Source organism: Talpa occidentalis, unplaced genomic scaffold, assembly GCF_014898055.3.
Source record: "Talpa occidentalis isolate TD23 unplaced genomic scaffold, MPIMG_talOcc4v2.1 talOcc4.15, whole genome shotgun sequence".
Classification (NCBI taxonomy): domain Eukaryota; kingdom Metazoa; phylum Chordata; class Mammalia; order Eulipotyphla; family Talpidae; genus Talpa; species Talpa occidentalis.
In genome coordinates, this window is record NW_023601543.1 from 1,018,431 (window position 1) to 1,034,119 (window position 15,689).

At 64.8% G+C, this 15,689-nt stretch overlaps 1 protein-coding gene across 1 annotated transcript; it reads left to right on the forward strand.

Moving 5' to 3' along the window:
* Nucleotides 1-1,063: 1,063 nt before the first annotated feature.
* Nucleotides 1,064-13,531, forward strand: L1CAM (L1 cell adhesion molecule). The gene is given in 28 exon segments (XM_037512844.1): nt 1,064-1,173; nt 3,761-3,775; nt 4,138-4,243; nt 4,421-4,623; nt 5,515-5,637; nt 5,726-5,896; nt 6,150-6,261; nt 6,394-6,578; nt 6,749-6,880; nt 7,004-7,147; nt 7,659-7,770; nt 7,886-8,052; nt 8,156-8,312; nt 8,488-8,612; nt 8,763-8,873; nt 9,115-9,312; nt 9,500-9,570; nt 9,733-9,955; nt 10,363-10,478; nt 10,643-10,844; nt 10,925-11,047; nt 11,132-11,305; nt 11,384-11,503; nt 11,615-11,770; nt 12,129-12,263; nt 12,610-12,682; nt 13,301-13,389; nt 13,392-13,531. Coding segments are annotated over 28 exon segments (3,759 nt in total). The 5' UTR covers nt 1,064-1,097.
* The last annotated feature ends 2,158 nt before the right edge of the window (nt 13,532-15,689 follow it).

Here is a 15,689-nt window from a genome sequence, read left to right on the forward strand (position 1 = left end):
AGGGGAGCAGCGGGGGGTCAGGAGAGGTCTGCTGTGCCATGTGGGTAGCTCCCTGGCAGGGGATCGAACTCATGCTGCAGAGGCTGTGGACAGCCTCACAGTGCTGCGTCTTAACCCCTTGTGCCACCAGGGAGGCCCCTCCTGCCACTTCTTGAAGGGAAGCTCCCCCCCCCCTTTTTTCTTGCTTTTCCTGAACCTGTTCTGTGAAAAGCAACCTTCTTGAGACCCTTTCCTCTCTTCCTTGTCCCCACTTGCCAAGCCCCCACCAGCTTCTTAGGCCTGAACAGCACCAGCAATCAGTTGGCTTTAGAACCTATAGTAATGACGCTGCAACAAGATTTCTCTCCGTGTGTGTGCATGCTTGTGTGCACGCAGATAGCACACATGAACATTCACCTCCCACAGAAACAGATATACAAGAAAACACAGCACACCTTTGTGTGCAGATTGCTAGCAGACCTGGGTACTGATTCCTTCAGATACACAGCCACTTGGGAGTGTACCCCTTCCTGAAAAGACACATACAGATGTGCCCTTGCTTGCACACACACAGCCACATGAATACCACATAAACATGATGTGCCTTTTGGCTGCTTACAGATCCACATCCACACTCATATGCCACAGGCACCTGCTTGCTGGCGCACATGGGGACAGCATGTATGGAGCAGTCTGTGGCATACCCAGGGGAGCTGATGGGGGCAACAAGTTGGTGCTGGAGGGGCAGCTGGTGGGGAAAACGCAGACAGAGCAGGAAGACAATGAGAGGCAACCTGAAGGCCAGCTGGGGCTAAGTGTCTTCCAGATTTCTCCCTCTAGGTAGTCCAAGGTGGGGGGGGGGTGGGAGGAATGGTGTAGTCAGATAGTCAGGGGCGGGGCTAGGGGCGGGGCCGGGAGCCTGGGCTCACCCAGATGTTAGTCACTAACGTCCATCCGCTCTCTCCCTCTCTCGTCCTCCACCCTTCCTTTCCCTTCCTTCTCCCAGTGCCTCCACCCCCAGCTCCCACCCGAAGCCTCCCATCGGCCCCCTTCCTTCTGGCTGGATCCTGAGTCCCCGGCCAGCTGTGCCCAGCTGAGCTGCCGGCGCCGCCTGGAAGATGGCTGTGGCGCTGCGGTACCTGTGGCCTCTCCTCCTTTGCAGTCCTTGCCTGCTCATCCAGATCCCGGAAGAATGTGAGTAGCTGGAAGGATACTCGTGCCTCCCTTTGCCTTCACACTGGAGCCCCCTTTATCTTCTGCCTCCTCACCTCCCAGCTCTACACCCTCATCCCTCCTTTCCTGGGCACGGAGTGGGCAGAAGGTACCCAGGGCGTCGTGTACTTCTGGAAAGGAGAGGGTGGAAACTGCGAGGTGTGTCAGCACCAAGGACAGAGAACAGGCGCGCAGGCGGGACGGGGAGGTTTCAGCACCAAGGACAGCGGACAGGGCGCTGGCCCAGCCTCCTCGCTGTTTTCCCTTGCCCTGTCCCTCCCGTCCTCTTCCCGCAAGGGTGTGGTGGGGTGGGCCTTCCCTGTCCTCAGCTGGCTTGTGAGAAGGCCTGGAGTCAAGTCTTGGCCCTGCTGCTGATCTGGTTAATCCTATTTTGGGCCCTCAGTAGCTTTGCAATGGACTGGGATAGGAAAAGATGCAGGAGCCTTCTGGCACCTTATGATTTGATGAGTAGTTATTTGGTGGGGCTGGGGGCTGGGGCTGCTAGAGCATTCTGTTTGTGGGAGGTCATGGGGAGGTATGTGGGTGTTGGGGAGTGTTGCTGGAGCTTTGTGAGTAAACACGAGTATGTGTGTGCTTGCGATCTGGGCAGACTGTGTATTTGTCTGTGGGTGTGTCATTAGGCCGATTTTGATTTCCTGTATGGTATGTTTGTGAGTCACTATAACTGTTACTCATTGGTCAGCTTTGCGAAGCTCTGTGGTATCTGTTCACATTTGATTGCAGTGAGTGTGTGCTTGTGAGCACCTGTCTGTGTGTGTGCTGTGTGTACTGTGATGATGTTTTCTCCTGAATGTGAGCAGAAGATGTGAACACACTGAATGCCTGTGTAAGGAAGGGGTTTGTGTGAAGGGACATTTCGTCGTTGAGTGTGTGAGGGCATTTGTGAACCTGACCTGCTCCTCAGGGGCTCCTTCCCCCTCATCTTGCCACCTCGCCATCTCCTCTGGACTTGGAGGAGGCCAGTGTCAGTAGACATTGGTGGAGACAGTGATGGGAAAACTGTCAATGCCAGGGGTGGAGGGAAGTGGTCTTCAAAGGCAGCTGGCATTGTAGGGTAGGGGTTTGAGAAGGTGGAGAGGGGCTGAGGTGACAAAGGTGGGGAAATGCCCCTTTAGTCACGCACCGTCACACCGATTCCCCCAGCTACAGATGCACACAGATATGCACCTGGGTAGACACAGGTGAGCCAGATACCTGTACCCCTTCCTGGCACAGAGATAGGAAGGGACCAACACCCCACGAGGACATACAGGAGACACACACCCACGAGGGGTTGGGACGCAAAGGCAGTCATCCGCACAGACCCATAGGTGGGTATAAAGCACAAAATTGTACACTGAATGGAGGCACACACTTAAACACACAGCCCTCATCGGCACTCCCCAAAGACACACCCGCAGTACAAACACCTGCTAGACACTCACAGATACACTGCATTATGCCCTGGGCCATCCACCCTTCCACTGCCGCCTCCTGCCTCTGCACATTCACAGCCACACATTCATCCTCCTCCCTTCCACGCTCGGTTGCCTTCAGGTCTCAGCCTGGGCATTGGCCTGCCCTGCTCGCACGTGGGCCGGGCCATCTGACTGCTGCATCTGTGTGGAGGGACAGGGAGAATTTGGAGAAGGGAGCGAGGAGAGAAGAAGGTTACTGAGCAGCCCCACTGTGTGCTTTGCACCGGAGGCCTTACCGTGGTGGCCTGGCCCCGCCGTGGTGGGAGCTGCCCGCCGGTCTGAGCCCTCTCCCTACCCAGCCACTCCAGATCCCTTTGTGCCTTCTCCTGCTTCCTCCACCCAGCTTTTCCCCATTCTGTCATCCCAGTCCTTGTCTCTTGCTCTTGGGCTGCCTGTTCTGGCCCCTCCCCAACTCAGGGCTCCTTGCAGTGTCCCCAGGGAGCACCCCCCTCTCCTGGGGGCCTTACACTGGGGTCTTTGGTGGAGACAAAGCTTCCAGAAGCAGTCACTCCTCCCTTCCCCTCTTCTCCTAGGTCCTCTCTTCGCGACCAGGGTGCTGGCTGAGTCCTGGGTGGGGGCAGTTGCTCTGGCCTCTGCCTCCCGGAGCTTGGTAGCGGGCTGGGAGGAAGGAAGGAGAGGAAAAAAAGACCAAAAAAAAAAAAAAAGAGGGCAGGCGTGAGCCCTGCAGGCAGCGGAAACTCAGATGCTCCTCAGGGAGGGCGCGGAGGGGCAGCGGGGCTCCGCAGGCCGAGCCTGGTCATCGAAAACACTGGGCTGCGCTAATTGGATTAGCAGGGAAGTGGGCTGGAGCAGGGGGGCGCGCGGGCTGCCTGGGAGGCTGCGAGAGACTGCGGGTGGGGCATGTGGGATAGAGTCGCTTCTGCAGGCTCTGCCCGGAGAGCGAAGGGTCTGTCCAAAGGACGCGCCTCGTGAAAGGCAAGACTTTCTCCCCGGTCTGCTCGGGCTGTACCCAGCATCGCCTGGCCCTGAGCCCTGTGACCCAGGCGCGGCACGTGCCCCATCCGCATTGGCCCCTCTGGGGCTTTTGGCTCAGCATTTCTTTCCCCTCCCCCACGCTGCTGGACCCCCAGATGAAGGGCACCACGGTAAGTTGGGAGGATGGGAGCATTTCCCAGAAGGCCAGGAGAGAGGGAAAGCGGGGCGGCCTCCCTACACCCTTTCTTTCTGGGGCTGTCTGGCAGGGGTGGCTTTGGCTCTCTGCTCCCTTTCACGCTCTTTGGCTCCGACGCGTCTCTTGTCACTGTTGTCGCGGCCTTCTCGCCGTCCTGCCTGGGCGCCTGCTGCATCCCTTTTGCCCTCCCTCTACCCACGGGCCTAGGCCCTCCCCCTCCCCCATGGCTGTGGGTCCTCTAAGGGCTCCAGACCCTGCGTCCCCCATGATGGGACGGGGTCAAGGCCGTGAGGCTGGCGGGACGCTGTCCTCACCGGCCCGCTACTCCCGTCACAGTGATGGAGCCGCCCGTCATCACGGAACAGTCTCCACGGCGCCTGGTTGTCTTCCCCACAGATGACATCAGCCTCAAGTGCGAGGCCAGCGGCAAACCCGAAGTGCAGTGAGTGGCCCCTCACCCTGTGCCCTGAGCCTTGCTGTCAGCTCTGGGTCTCGGCGGGTCCTGCCGTGTGCCAGCCTGCCCTAGGGGCCCCGGCCCCTCGAACACTTGCTCCTGGTCTCTGCCGTCCCTGCCCTGGGTTCCAGGACCGCAGGCCGCTGAGCCGTTCTCCGCCCACAGGTTCCGCTGGACTCGGGACGGCGTCCACTTCCTGCCCAGCGAGGAGCTGGGCGTCACCGTGCACCAGGCGCCTCACTCCGGCTCCTTCACCATCACCGGCAACAACAGCAACTTTGCCCAGAGGTTCCAGGGCACCTATCGCTGCTTTGCCAGCAACGACCTGGGCACTGCCATGTCCCATGAGATCCAGCTCATGGCTGAGGGTGCGAGGCGCCGAGGGGCCCGGGGCCCGGGAGCCCCGGAGCAAGTCTCGGGAGCTGGGCTGGCGCTGGGAGGCCCGGTGCCTCGGCGGGAGGTTGTGTGGCCACGGGGGCTGGGTGCGCTGCCAGCCTCAACGCCCCTCTGCCCAGTTCCCCAGCGGCTTCCTGCCACCCCGCCCTGTCTTCTCCCTCTCTTGGGGCGGCGCTCGGCTTCTGGCCGGAGATCCCCGTCACGCCTGCTCCGTGTGCCCCACCCAGCCGGCCCGTCTGTCTGACCCGTTGCCTGGCCTCTGGCTTCTGTCCTGTCTCCATCTCCATGCTCCGCGCCCTTTGCCACCCCTTCTGTCCTCTCTCTGTCTCCGCGTCGATCTGTCTCCTCTCTCCTCGACTGGCGCCGTCTGTCCTCATCTCTCCCCTTGCCACTGACCTGGCATCCCGCCTCCTTGCCGCCCTGGCACTCTGCGCTGGTCTGGGTGGCGCTTCCCTGGGGTTTCCCTCTGCCGCCGTCTCCCTGAGCTGCCGCCCTCTGGTTACCTTGGGGACCATCGCCATGGTTTCCATGCCAGGATGATGGAAGGGCCTGTGACTCCTGCATCCCTGCACAGCTCCCCTCCCCCGTCACCGCACCTGGCCTCACCCGCCCGTCCCCGCATGTCCTGAGGGTGGGCGCTGAGGGCCGCAGGGAGCGGGGACTGCCGGCCTCCGCCACGCTCTCCTCCTCGTGGGCCCCCATCTCCAGCTGGGGCCGAGAGGACCTTGATGTGAATTTCCTGCCAGCCTGCTCCTCTCACCCCCTCGGCCACCCCCGGGAAGTCCTCGGACCTCCTTCCCTCTGCCCTGCACCGCCTCGACTTGGGGGGGTCGGGACCCGCTGACAGCCTCTGTCCCGTCTAGGTGCCCCCAAGTGGCCAAAGGAGACCGTGAAACCCGTGGAGGTAGAGGAAGGGGAGTCGGTGATTCTGCCCTGCCACCCCCCACCCAGTGCTGAGCCGCTGCGGATCTACTGGATGAATAGCAGTGGGTGCCACGGGGGCCGCTGCCTGGGGCGGGGCCCAGTGCGCATGTCTCCAGGACGGGCCCTGACCTGTGCCTCCTGCTCCCGCAGAGATCTTACACATCAAGCAGGATGAGCGGGTGACTATGGGCCAGAACGGCAACCTCTACTTTGCCAACGTGCTCACCTCGGACAACCACTCGGACTACATCTGCCACGCCCACTTCCCGGGCACCCGGACCATCATTCAGAAGGAGCCCATTGACCTCCGGGTCAAGGCCAGTGAGTCCAAAAGGCTCCCACGGACACCCTCCCGGCGCCTCTCCGCCCGCCAGCTGGGCCTGCTTCCAGCAGACACCCCCGGCTCCCCCCCCACCCCCCCTTCCCCGGTGATGACAACAGAGAGGGGCACTCCCTGCGAGTGAGCGGAGGCCCGGGGCACACTGGCACACTGCGGGCTCTGCGGAGATCCCCAGCCCGGGCGCCCGCTGGGGCGGGGAGGGGTGGGCCGCGCCCCACCCCCTTCTCCTCCCAGCCAACAGCATGATCGACCGGAAGCCGCGCCTGCTCTTCCCCACCAACGCCAGCAGCCACCTGGTGGCCCTGCAGGGGCAGCCCCTGGTCCTGGAGTGCATCGCCGAGGGCTTGTGAGTCTGCGTGCCGGCTGCGGGGTGCGGGGAGGTGGTCAGCCGCCGGCCGGGCTCAGCTGAGGCCCTTGTCCCCCTCCCCTCTGCTCCCTGCTCCCTCCCTTCGTCTCCCTGGACCGTGGCTCCGGGCAGCCCCACGCCCACCATCAAGTGGCTGCGCCTGAGCGTCCCCATGCCGGCGGACCGGGTCACGTACCAGAACCACAACAAGACGCTGCACCTGCTGAACGTGGGCGAGGAGGACTACGGCGAGTACCTGTGCCTGGCCGAGAACGCGCTGGGCAGTGCCCGCCACGCCTACGACGTCACCGTGGAGGGTAGGGCGCCTCTGTCGGGCACGGCTGCCACCCGCTGCCGCAGGCTCCCAGCAGGGCCCCGGCCGGTGGACCGCGATGCCCACCGTCATGCGGCGGGCGGGGGGGGGGGACCTGCAGCAGGGCCGGAGCAGACCGCAGGCGGGGCTCAGGCCGGCTGTCCCCTCTTGCAGCTGCTCCGTACTGGCTGCGCAAGCCCCAGAGCCGTTTGTACGGGCCCGGGGAGACGGCCCGCCTGGACTGCCAGGTGCAGGGCAGGCCCCAGCCCGAGGTCACCTGGAGAATCAATGGGATCCCTGTGCAGGGTGAGCCGCTGCGGGCGGGGCGGGCGCAGGGTGCGCTGAGTCGGGGCCCGGGAGAGGGAGAGGGGGCCAGGCGGGGGCTCAGCCCTGCCTCCGGCTCTCGGGGCCCGCCTGCCGCACACACAGAACTGACCACGGACCAGAAATACCGGATTCAGCCCGGATCCCTGGTCCTGAGCAACGTGCAGCCCAGCGACACGATGGTGACCCAGTGCGAAGCCCGAAACCGGCATGGCGTCCTGCTGGCCAATGCCTACATCTACGTCGTCCGTGAGTGTCAGCCCTGGGCACCCGCCCCACCCCCGGGCCCTCCGGGCAAGGCCACCAGCCTGACTCAGCCAGCAGCGGAGTTTCTTACCACAGCCGCCTTCCTCCGCGCCGGGGCCCGCCCCTCTCGCCCATCCTCCCAGCGCCGGGGTGGGGTCGCGATGGAAGGGGAGCGGGCCCGGTGTCATTTACAGGTGCAGAAGCCGCCCGCGGCCTGGAACCCCGGGCCCATGGGGCTGGGCCAGGGGGCTCTCGGGAGGAGGTAGAGTGTCAGCGGGCTCAACTGGTCGTGAGGCCTCAAGGGGGGCCGGGCCGGGAGGCACATCTGGCGGCTCAGCCTGGGGTCAGAGCGGAGCAGAGTCGTGAGACGGGCCTGGGCCTGGGCGTGCCCGCTGCCGTCACTGCACTTCCAAAGGCCACGAGCCCTCCTGGGAGCGCTGCCCTGCGTCCACCCCTCACAGCTGTGCCCCTGCCGGGCCTGAGTCCTGCCCCATCTCCCGTGCCCACTCCCCAGAGCTGCCGACCAAAATCTTGACCCCAGACAATGAGACGTACCTGGCAGTGGAGGGCAGTACTGCCTACCTTCTGTGCAAGGCCTTCGGAGCCCCCGTGCCCAGTGTCCAGTGGTGAGTGCCCGCTCCCTGCTGGGGCGCCTCTATGCACCTCCGGGCCCTGAGAGCCAGGGACGGCAGAGGGGCCCGTCCCAGGTGGAGTCTGAGCCAGCTGGGTCCCGCTCCGCAGGCTGGACAAGGACGGCAAGACGGTGCTGCAGGATGAGCGCTTCTTCCCCTACACCAACGGGACCCTGGGCATCCGTGACCTCCAGGCCAACGACACCGGACACTACTTCTGCCAGGCTGCCAACGACCAAAACAACGTGACCATTGCGGCTAACCTGCAGGTCAAAGGTCAGGCACTTCTGTTGCTGTGAGAGAAGTGACACCTGTGGGGGGAAGGTTAGGTTTTCTGGATGACACTGGGGTGACCCTCCCGTCCCATCATTACCCACAGATGCCACTCGGATCACACAGGGGCCCCGGAGCGCCATCGAGAAGAAAGGTTCAAGGGTGACATTCACGTGCCAGGCCTCCTTTGACCCCTCCCTGCAGCACCGCATCACCTGGCGTGGGGATGGCCGAGCCCTCCAGGAGCTGGGGGACAGTGACAAGTGCGGCCCCAGCCCCAATGCACTCAGGGCGAATGGCGTGGGGGGCGGGAAGAGCAGGTGCCGGCCTTGTACTCGTCGTGGGGAGCAACCTGCCTTGGAGGGGGAAGTTTCTGGCAGGAGAGGGCAGGAGGGGGTGGGTCAGCGGCAACAGGACAAGCGTACTCCCGCTCCCCAGGTACTTCATAGAGGATGGGCGCCTGGTCATCCACAGTCTGGACTACAGTGACCAGGGCAATTACAGCTGCGTGGCCAGCACCCAGCTGGACACAGTGGAGAGCAGGGCCGAGCTCCTGGTGGTGGGTGAGTCTTGGGGCGGCATGGGGCTTGTGCTGGAGGGCATGGGGGTGCCGCAGGCACGGGAGCCCCGGCTCACACTGCCTGGCCCTTGCAAGTTGGGAGCGGCGGCTGGCTTTGAAGTGGGCTGGAGCACCCACCCTTTGTGACCCTCAGGGAGCCCCGGGCCGGTGCCCCGTCTGGAGCTGTCTGATCGTCACCTGCTGAGGCAGAACCAGGTGCGCCTGTCCTGGAGTCCCGCCGATGACCACAACGCCCCCATCGAGAGTAAGAGGCCTGAGCGTGCCACCCCCACTGCCACCCCAGCTAGCAGCTCCCATGCTTTCCCCTCTGGCGGCCCTCGCCGAACCATGCGCCTGGGCGTGGGGACTCATGGGCATCTGAGGAAGCCAGTTAGTTGCCTGGGCCCTCCCTCCCTCTGTCCTCAGGGAGAGCCACAACTGTCCCCCCACTACTGCCCCCACGCGGCCCACGCTGCGTACTCCACGGCTGCCTCTCTTCTTGGCAGAGTATGACATTGAATTTGAAGACAAGGAAATGGCCCCTGAGAAGCTGCACAGTCTGGGCAAGGTGCCTGGGAACGAGACGTCCACCATCCTCAAGCTGTCACCCTATGTCCACTACACCTTTAGAGTTACCGCCATCAACAAATACGGCCCCGGAGAACCTAGTCCTGCCTCTGAGACTGTGGTCACACCCGAGGCAGGTGAGCCACTGGGGAGCATCAGGTGCCGGGACTCCAGGGTCTGTCAAGAGGCTCTGGAGAGTGACTGTGGCCAGGATCTTCTGGTTCCGGGTGCCCTTGGGGCTGCTGGCTCCTGGCTTCTGGGCTCAGAATGGGCCACCCCTTCCCCAGCCTGGCAGCCCTGACATGCTAATGTGTGCCTTTCCAGCACCGGAGAAGAACCCCGTGGATGTGAAGGGGGAGGGCAACGAGACTGACAACATGGTCATTACTTGGAAGGTGAGGGGCCCCGGGCGAGCTCCCCTGGACATCAGGCTGCACGCCGACGCCCCTGCTCCCAACAGCTGTGCATGGCCCCCATGGCTGGGGGTGGAGGGCAGCTGGGGGCAGCTGACAGAAGGAGGCAGCTGTGGCCCACCAGATCCTCCCTGCCCCCTCCAGCCACTCAGGTGGATGGACTGGAACGCCCCACAAATTCAGTACCGGGTACAGTGGCGCCCTCAGGGCTCGCGGGGGAGCTGGCAGGAGAAGACTGTGAGTGAGGCCTTCCTGGTTGTGTCCAACACGTCCACCTTCGTGCCCTATGAGATCAAGGTCCAGGCCGTCAATAGCCAGGGCAAGGGCCCGGAGCCCCCCGTCACCGTGGGCTACTCTGGGGAGGACTGTGAGTATCGGTGCCCCGGGCCTGCTCCCCTCCCGCGCCCACCTCTCTCCCTGTGCCTCCTTCCATCGGCCACCGGCGCACCATTAGGAGACACTCCAACTTGGCGCCAGCCTGCGGGTCTGGCCGATCCGGCTCAGGGTGGGTGCTCCTGCCCGGGCTCACCACCTGCATCTTCCCTTGGGTCGGAAATGTCACCAGATGTGCCTTTCGTCGCCCTGTCCCTTCTGCGTCATCGTTACTGTTTCTCCCTGCCACAAATGAACACCCCGCAGGGCCCCCTGAGACAGCGGGAAGGCCCTGCTCCCCATCGACCCACCCACACGTAGCCGGGATCCATTTCCCGGCGCGGGAGTGTCCTGGGGTGCCTCGGGCTGTTGCGCCCCTCATCCGCGTCCCCGCTCCTCTAGACCCGCAGGCAAAGCCTGAGCTGGGAGACGTGGAGATCCTCAACTCCAGTGCCGTGCTGGTCAGGTGGCGGCCTCTGGACCCCGCCCAAGTCAAGGGCCATCTCCGGGGGTACAATGTAAGGGTCCAAGGCGTGGGGGCTGGGGACCCCCACGGACCAGGGGCCACGGCATTGGCAGGTCTCGGGGAAGCCCTCTGGCGGGGAGGGCACGGTGGCGGGCAGATGCAGCGGGGGCTGCCACTTGGTGCCTTGTGCCCCAGTGGAGGCTCCTGCCCCTGCAGGTGACGTACTGGTGGCAGAGCAGCCAGAGGAAGCACAGCAAGAGGCACGTCCACAAGGAGCACGTGGTGGTGCCCGCCAACTCCACCAGCACCATCCTCAGAGGCCTTCGGCCCTACAGCATCTACTATCTGGAGGTGCAAGCCTTTAACGGCCGGGGCTTGGGGCCCGCCAGCTGGAAGACCTTCAGCACCCCAGAGGGAGGTGAGCTCGGCAGGCCACTCTCCCCCGCGCCCCTCCCCCAGGGCGGACCTGGCTGGAGCGCTCACGTCTGTGCCCCACAGTGCCTGGCTGCCCTGAAGCGCTGCAGCTGGAGTGCCAGTCGGATACCAGCCTGCTGCTGCACTGGCTGCCCCCGCGCAGCCACAACGGCGTGCTCACCGGCTACGTGCTCACCTACCAGCCCCGTACGTGCACACCTGCCTGGCCCGGAGTGGGGGGCCGAGGGGGTCAGAGCGGGCAGGCAGAACCAACTCCCTCCTGCCCCACAGTGGACGACGGGGGTGAGCAGCAGCTGTCCTTCCACCTGCCCGACCCGGAGCTGCGGACGCACAACCTGACCAACCTCAGCCCGCGCCTGCGCTACCGCTTCCAGCTGCAGGCCACCACCAAGGAGGGCCCCGGCGAGGCCATCGCGCGGGAGGGCGGCACCATGGCCTTGTCTGGTGAGCTGGGGGTCTGCGGGGAACCAGGCGGGTGCGCCTTGGGCTGCCCCCGGCCTCACACCCTCCCTACACTCCCAGGGACCCCGGATTTTGGCAACATCTCCGTCACAACAGGCGAGAACTATAGCGTGGTCTCGTGGGTCCCCAAGGAGGGCCAGTGCAACTTCGGGTTCCAGATCAAGTTCAAAGCCTTCCAGGGTGAGCACAAGTAGGGCCCCTGGTGTGAGGGGGGCCTGGGCCAGGAGGGCTGGGGGTGCCTGGAGCAGTGTGCTGCAGCCACTCCCCCCTGCCCCGCCCTCCCCCACACAGACGAGAAGCTGGGCCCTCACATCGCGCCGCAGGACGTCAGCTACAGCCAGAGCTCCTACACGCAGGGGGACCTGCAGCCCGACACCAAGTACACCATCCTCCTGCTCAAGGAGAGCGCGCTGCTGCGGGAGTTCGTGGTGAAGACCAACGGCACCGGTGAGGCTGCCCGCAGTGCCCTGCTAGCAGTCCGTGCCCCCCACAGCTCGCCCCCCCCCCCCCACAGCACGCCCTGCCCCCATAAACTGGGTGCCCTTGGCCGGTGAAGGAGGTGTCTGGGCCCCGCCATTCCTCTTTTAGCATTTTTCTGTTTTAACTACTCCCAGGCAGTCATTTTCACAGATGGCTTCCCCTGACCCTCAAAAGCTCCCCCACACGTCAGTCCCTGGAGCTTCAGCTCCGGGCCATCACCCTGCGTGCGGGGCCCAAGGACCTGGGGTCAGCAGGGCCGTGAGTGGGGGAGGCGGCGTCCGAGGCCAGGCGTCTCACCCCGGGCCCGGCCTGCCTCCCCGCTCAGGCCGTGTGCTGCTCCGGCCGGCCGGCTTCGCCACCGAGGCCTGGTTCATCAGCTTCGTCAGCGCCGTGGTGCTCTTGCTCCTCATCTTGCTCATCCTCTGCTTTATCAAGCACAGCAAGGGCGGCAAGTACTCAGGTAACCCCCACCCCGGGGCGCACAGCTGCAAGGCCGAGAGATCGCAGGGGAGAGAGGAGCGGGGCACCTCTTGTTTCTCCCAGTCCTCCTCTGCCCCGGCTTGTGCCAAGGCTCAGGTCGGAGAGGGGAGGGAGGGAGCTGCTGTGCCAATGGGCACAGATGGCAGCTGGGCGCCTCGGCAGGGAGGGCTACAGCCTTGAAGGCTTCCTGGCCTCTTGAGTGCTGCCAAGACGGTGGTGGGGGCCCTCGGCTCTGAGGACCGCCCCACCAGTGCCCCTGCCCGGGCTGGGACCCGGAGGCCAGGGACAGGCCGGGCCAGAGAGGAAGCTGCCCTCTGTGTCTGCAGTGAAGGACAAGGAGGACACGCAGGTGGACTCCGAGGCCCGACCCATGAAGGACGAGACCTTCGGCGAGTACAGGTGAGCCGGGCTGGCGGGGGCCGCGCTGGGCTGCCCCGTCCGGCGGCCGCTGGGCTGCTCTGACCCTGTCTTTCTCTCTTTCGTGCTGCCGGGTGACCTCAGGTCCCTGGAGAGGTAAGGCAGGGGGCCCCTCCCGGGGACAGTGTAAGCCTGGGAGTGCTCCGTGACCCCCGGCCCCGCCCACTCCTGCTTTCCAGCACGGCCCGCAGCCCCGTTTCAGGGAAAAGCCAACACGTGCCATCCCTCTCCCCACACGGACACCCAGTGCTGGGCCTGCCTGTCACCGTCCCAGCGCCCAGCCCCCAGGGAAGCCCGGGCCCGCGGCCGCAGCCAGGGCCAACTGCTAGCCAGGCGCCCCTTGCAAACACGGCTGTGCGCCGGGAGCCCCCCCGAGCCCCAGGCTGGGAGCCTGCTTGCTCCTGCCGTGCCCTCACCTGTGTGCCGCCTGCCCTGCCGTGGGGTGAAGGACGAGAGCCTCTTCCCCGGTGCCTCCAAAGCCCCAAGCTACCCCGGCTTGCCAAGACGGTGGTGGGGGCCCTCCCCGCAGCCAGGCTCCCCACGGGCCAGTGCCGCCCTTGCCCTCCTCACGCCCTCCCGCCCGCCCCCTCCTCCCGGCAGCGACAACGAGGAGAAGGCCTTCGGCAGCAGCCAGCCCTCTCTCAACGGGGACATCAAGCCCCTGGGCAGTGACGACAGCCTGGCCGACTACGGGGCAGCGTGGACGTGCAGTTCAACGAGGATGGCTCCTTCATCGGCCAGTACAGCGGCAAGAAGGAGAAGGGGGCGGCTGGAGGCAACGACAGCTCAGGGGCCGCCTCCCCCACCAACCCCGCGGGGACCCTGGAATAGCCGCCCCGTGGTGGGGAGGCCGGGACCCCTGAGCCTGACACCGCCGGTGCCGGCCCCCTGACCTTGGGACCGGGGCCCTCCCTCCCCACCCAGCCTCCGCCTCCCCTCTGGCCCTGGGCCCGTGGGGGGCTTGAGTCGGGGGCAGAGAAGAGGACCTCACTGCCTTGAATCCCTTCTGACTCCCCGATCCCCACTTGATTGCCAAAACCCAGCTGTATCCCATTCTTGGGCACACACTGCTTTGCTCCAGCTCGGGGGCCCATCACACACAGCAGGAGCCTTCAGGTGCTGCCTCGCAAGCCTCCGCGCAGAGAGGCTGTGGGGGGGACAGGAAGTAGGGGTGGCCTCAAAGGGTCTCCTCAGGACCGGGGTGGCACCTCTACCTCCAGCCCCTCGGCCAGCCTGGCTGGGACAGAACTCTGTGTCCCCCTCATCTGCTCGCTTTCCTCCAGTCGTGGGTGCAGAGGAGGCCGTCTGCCGAGCCCCCAGCATACTCAGTCTGCACCCCTCCCGCAGCCACCCACCTCGTGGCCGGCTATCAGGGGCTCCCCACACACGCTGCCTTTGGTACCCACCAGACAACATCCAAGTGGCCTCCATCACTGCTGGGGTATGGGGCAGCACCCCTCACTGCCCATGCCCCAGCCTCTCCCAGCTGCCACTGTACCCCAAGACCCCTCGGTCTCCCCAAACTCCTGCCCCCTGAACAGTTCTTTCCTCAGCCTCCCCACCACGCACCTCGGGAATGTAAATACACCGTGACTTTGAAAGTTTGTCCCCTGCCCCCGCCCCCTGTGCCCCTAGTGTGTAGGCGGATGTCTGAGTCTAGGTGGTTTCTAGGTTTTATAGCAGTTAGCTTTGGTGATCCCACCCCAGGAAAAAGAAGAACAGATTTAAAAAGGGAAGAAAGGAAAGATGGCTCTTCCCGGCTCTGCTGTGCCCCGCCCGGCAGTCCCGGCCGGGCCGCCGCCTGGAGCTGGCGAGACGAGACCGCGGGAGTATACATATGTACATACGCCAGAATTCTAACAGCCAATAAAGACCTGGAAACAGAGCTGCTGTCGTTGTTCCCAGCCACTTCCCTTTCCTGCCCTGCCAGCCTGAGGGTGGCCGCTGTGCCCGGCCCACCGCCCTTCGCCCGCTGCCGAGCCTGGGCTCCCACCCCGCGGCCGGCCCCTCTTTCCCGTGACTGGGCAGAAGGGGCAGAGCCGCTTCTCCTCGGAGGTGACAGCCAGTCTGGGAGCGCCTCAGAGCCTGCATGGCGTACCCCCAACCTTCCCAGCCGCATTTCTCCCGCCGCCCCTGGAGGGGACGCGCCCTGCCCACAGGCCCTGGCCTTGCACTGTGGCTCCAGGCCTGCGTCACCTTCAGCTGCGCCAGGAGAAGGCGCCACAAGAGTATCTCTTTCCCGGGGTTCCCACACCCAAACCTCAAGCTCTGCCCTCCGAGGTCCTCGTGCCTCCCCCCTGGGGTCCGCCCTGCCCCCTGGCGCTGTTTAGCCCATTCTCAGGTTATTCTGCATTCCCGGGGGTCCGTCCTGTTGGCGGAGAAACTGCTGCGGAGCCGGGGCACTAGCCGCCTTCCCCCACGCCAGCTCTGGCCCCGCTTCTCTGCTCCTATTTACAGCAAACGCCTAGGAGACCGGGGTCGGCTCCCAACAGCCACCCGTGGCTGCCTGCTGGCCGGTTGTCCCCAACCCGTGTGTCCACCGCAGCGTAGCAAGGGACGGCTGCTCAGCTGAGCTCCGCTCCCCGGCCCCTTGGCATCTGGAGGCCGGGGCGAGCGTCTGGCCAGTGGCATGAGTGGAGGGCTCTGGGCTGTGTGTGGGAAAAGCAGCAGGGCCTTTCACCGCCTGCACGCCTCGCCGCCCACGCGGAGACCTCCATGCGCAGCTGGTGACTGCGGGTGACGGAGCAGGAACAAAACAGGACATGCCGTCATCTGGTCCCCTGGATGTTCAAACACCTCGTGGACTTTGCTTTTCAGGGTGATTTTAGGTCCCGAGGCGCCACCCTGGCTGCCCTCAGGAGAGCCGTGGTTGACACGTAGTGGGCGAGCTAGCAGTGAGCTGTGATCATCGACCGTGGTCCACCGCTGTCTTGGGCCAGGGTGCTCCCTGCGTTTGGACGCGTGTGTGATGCCATGGACCACCCCCAAC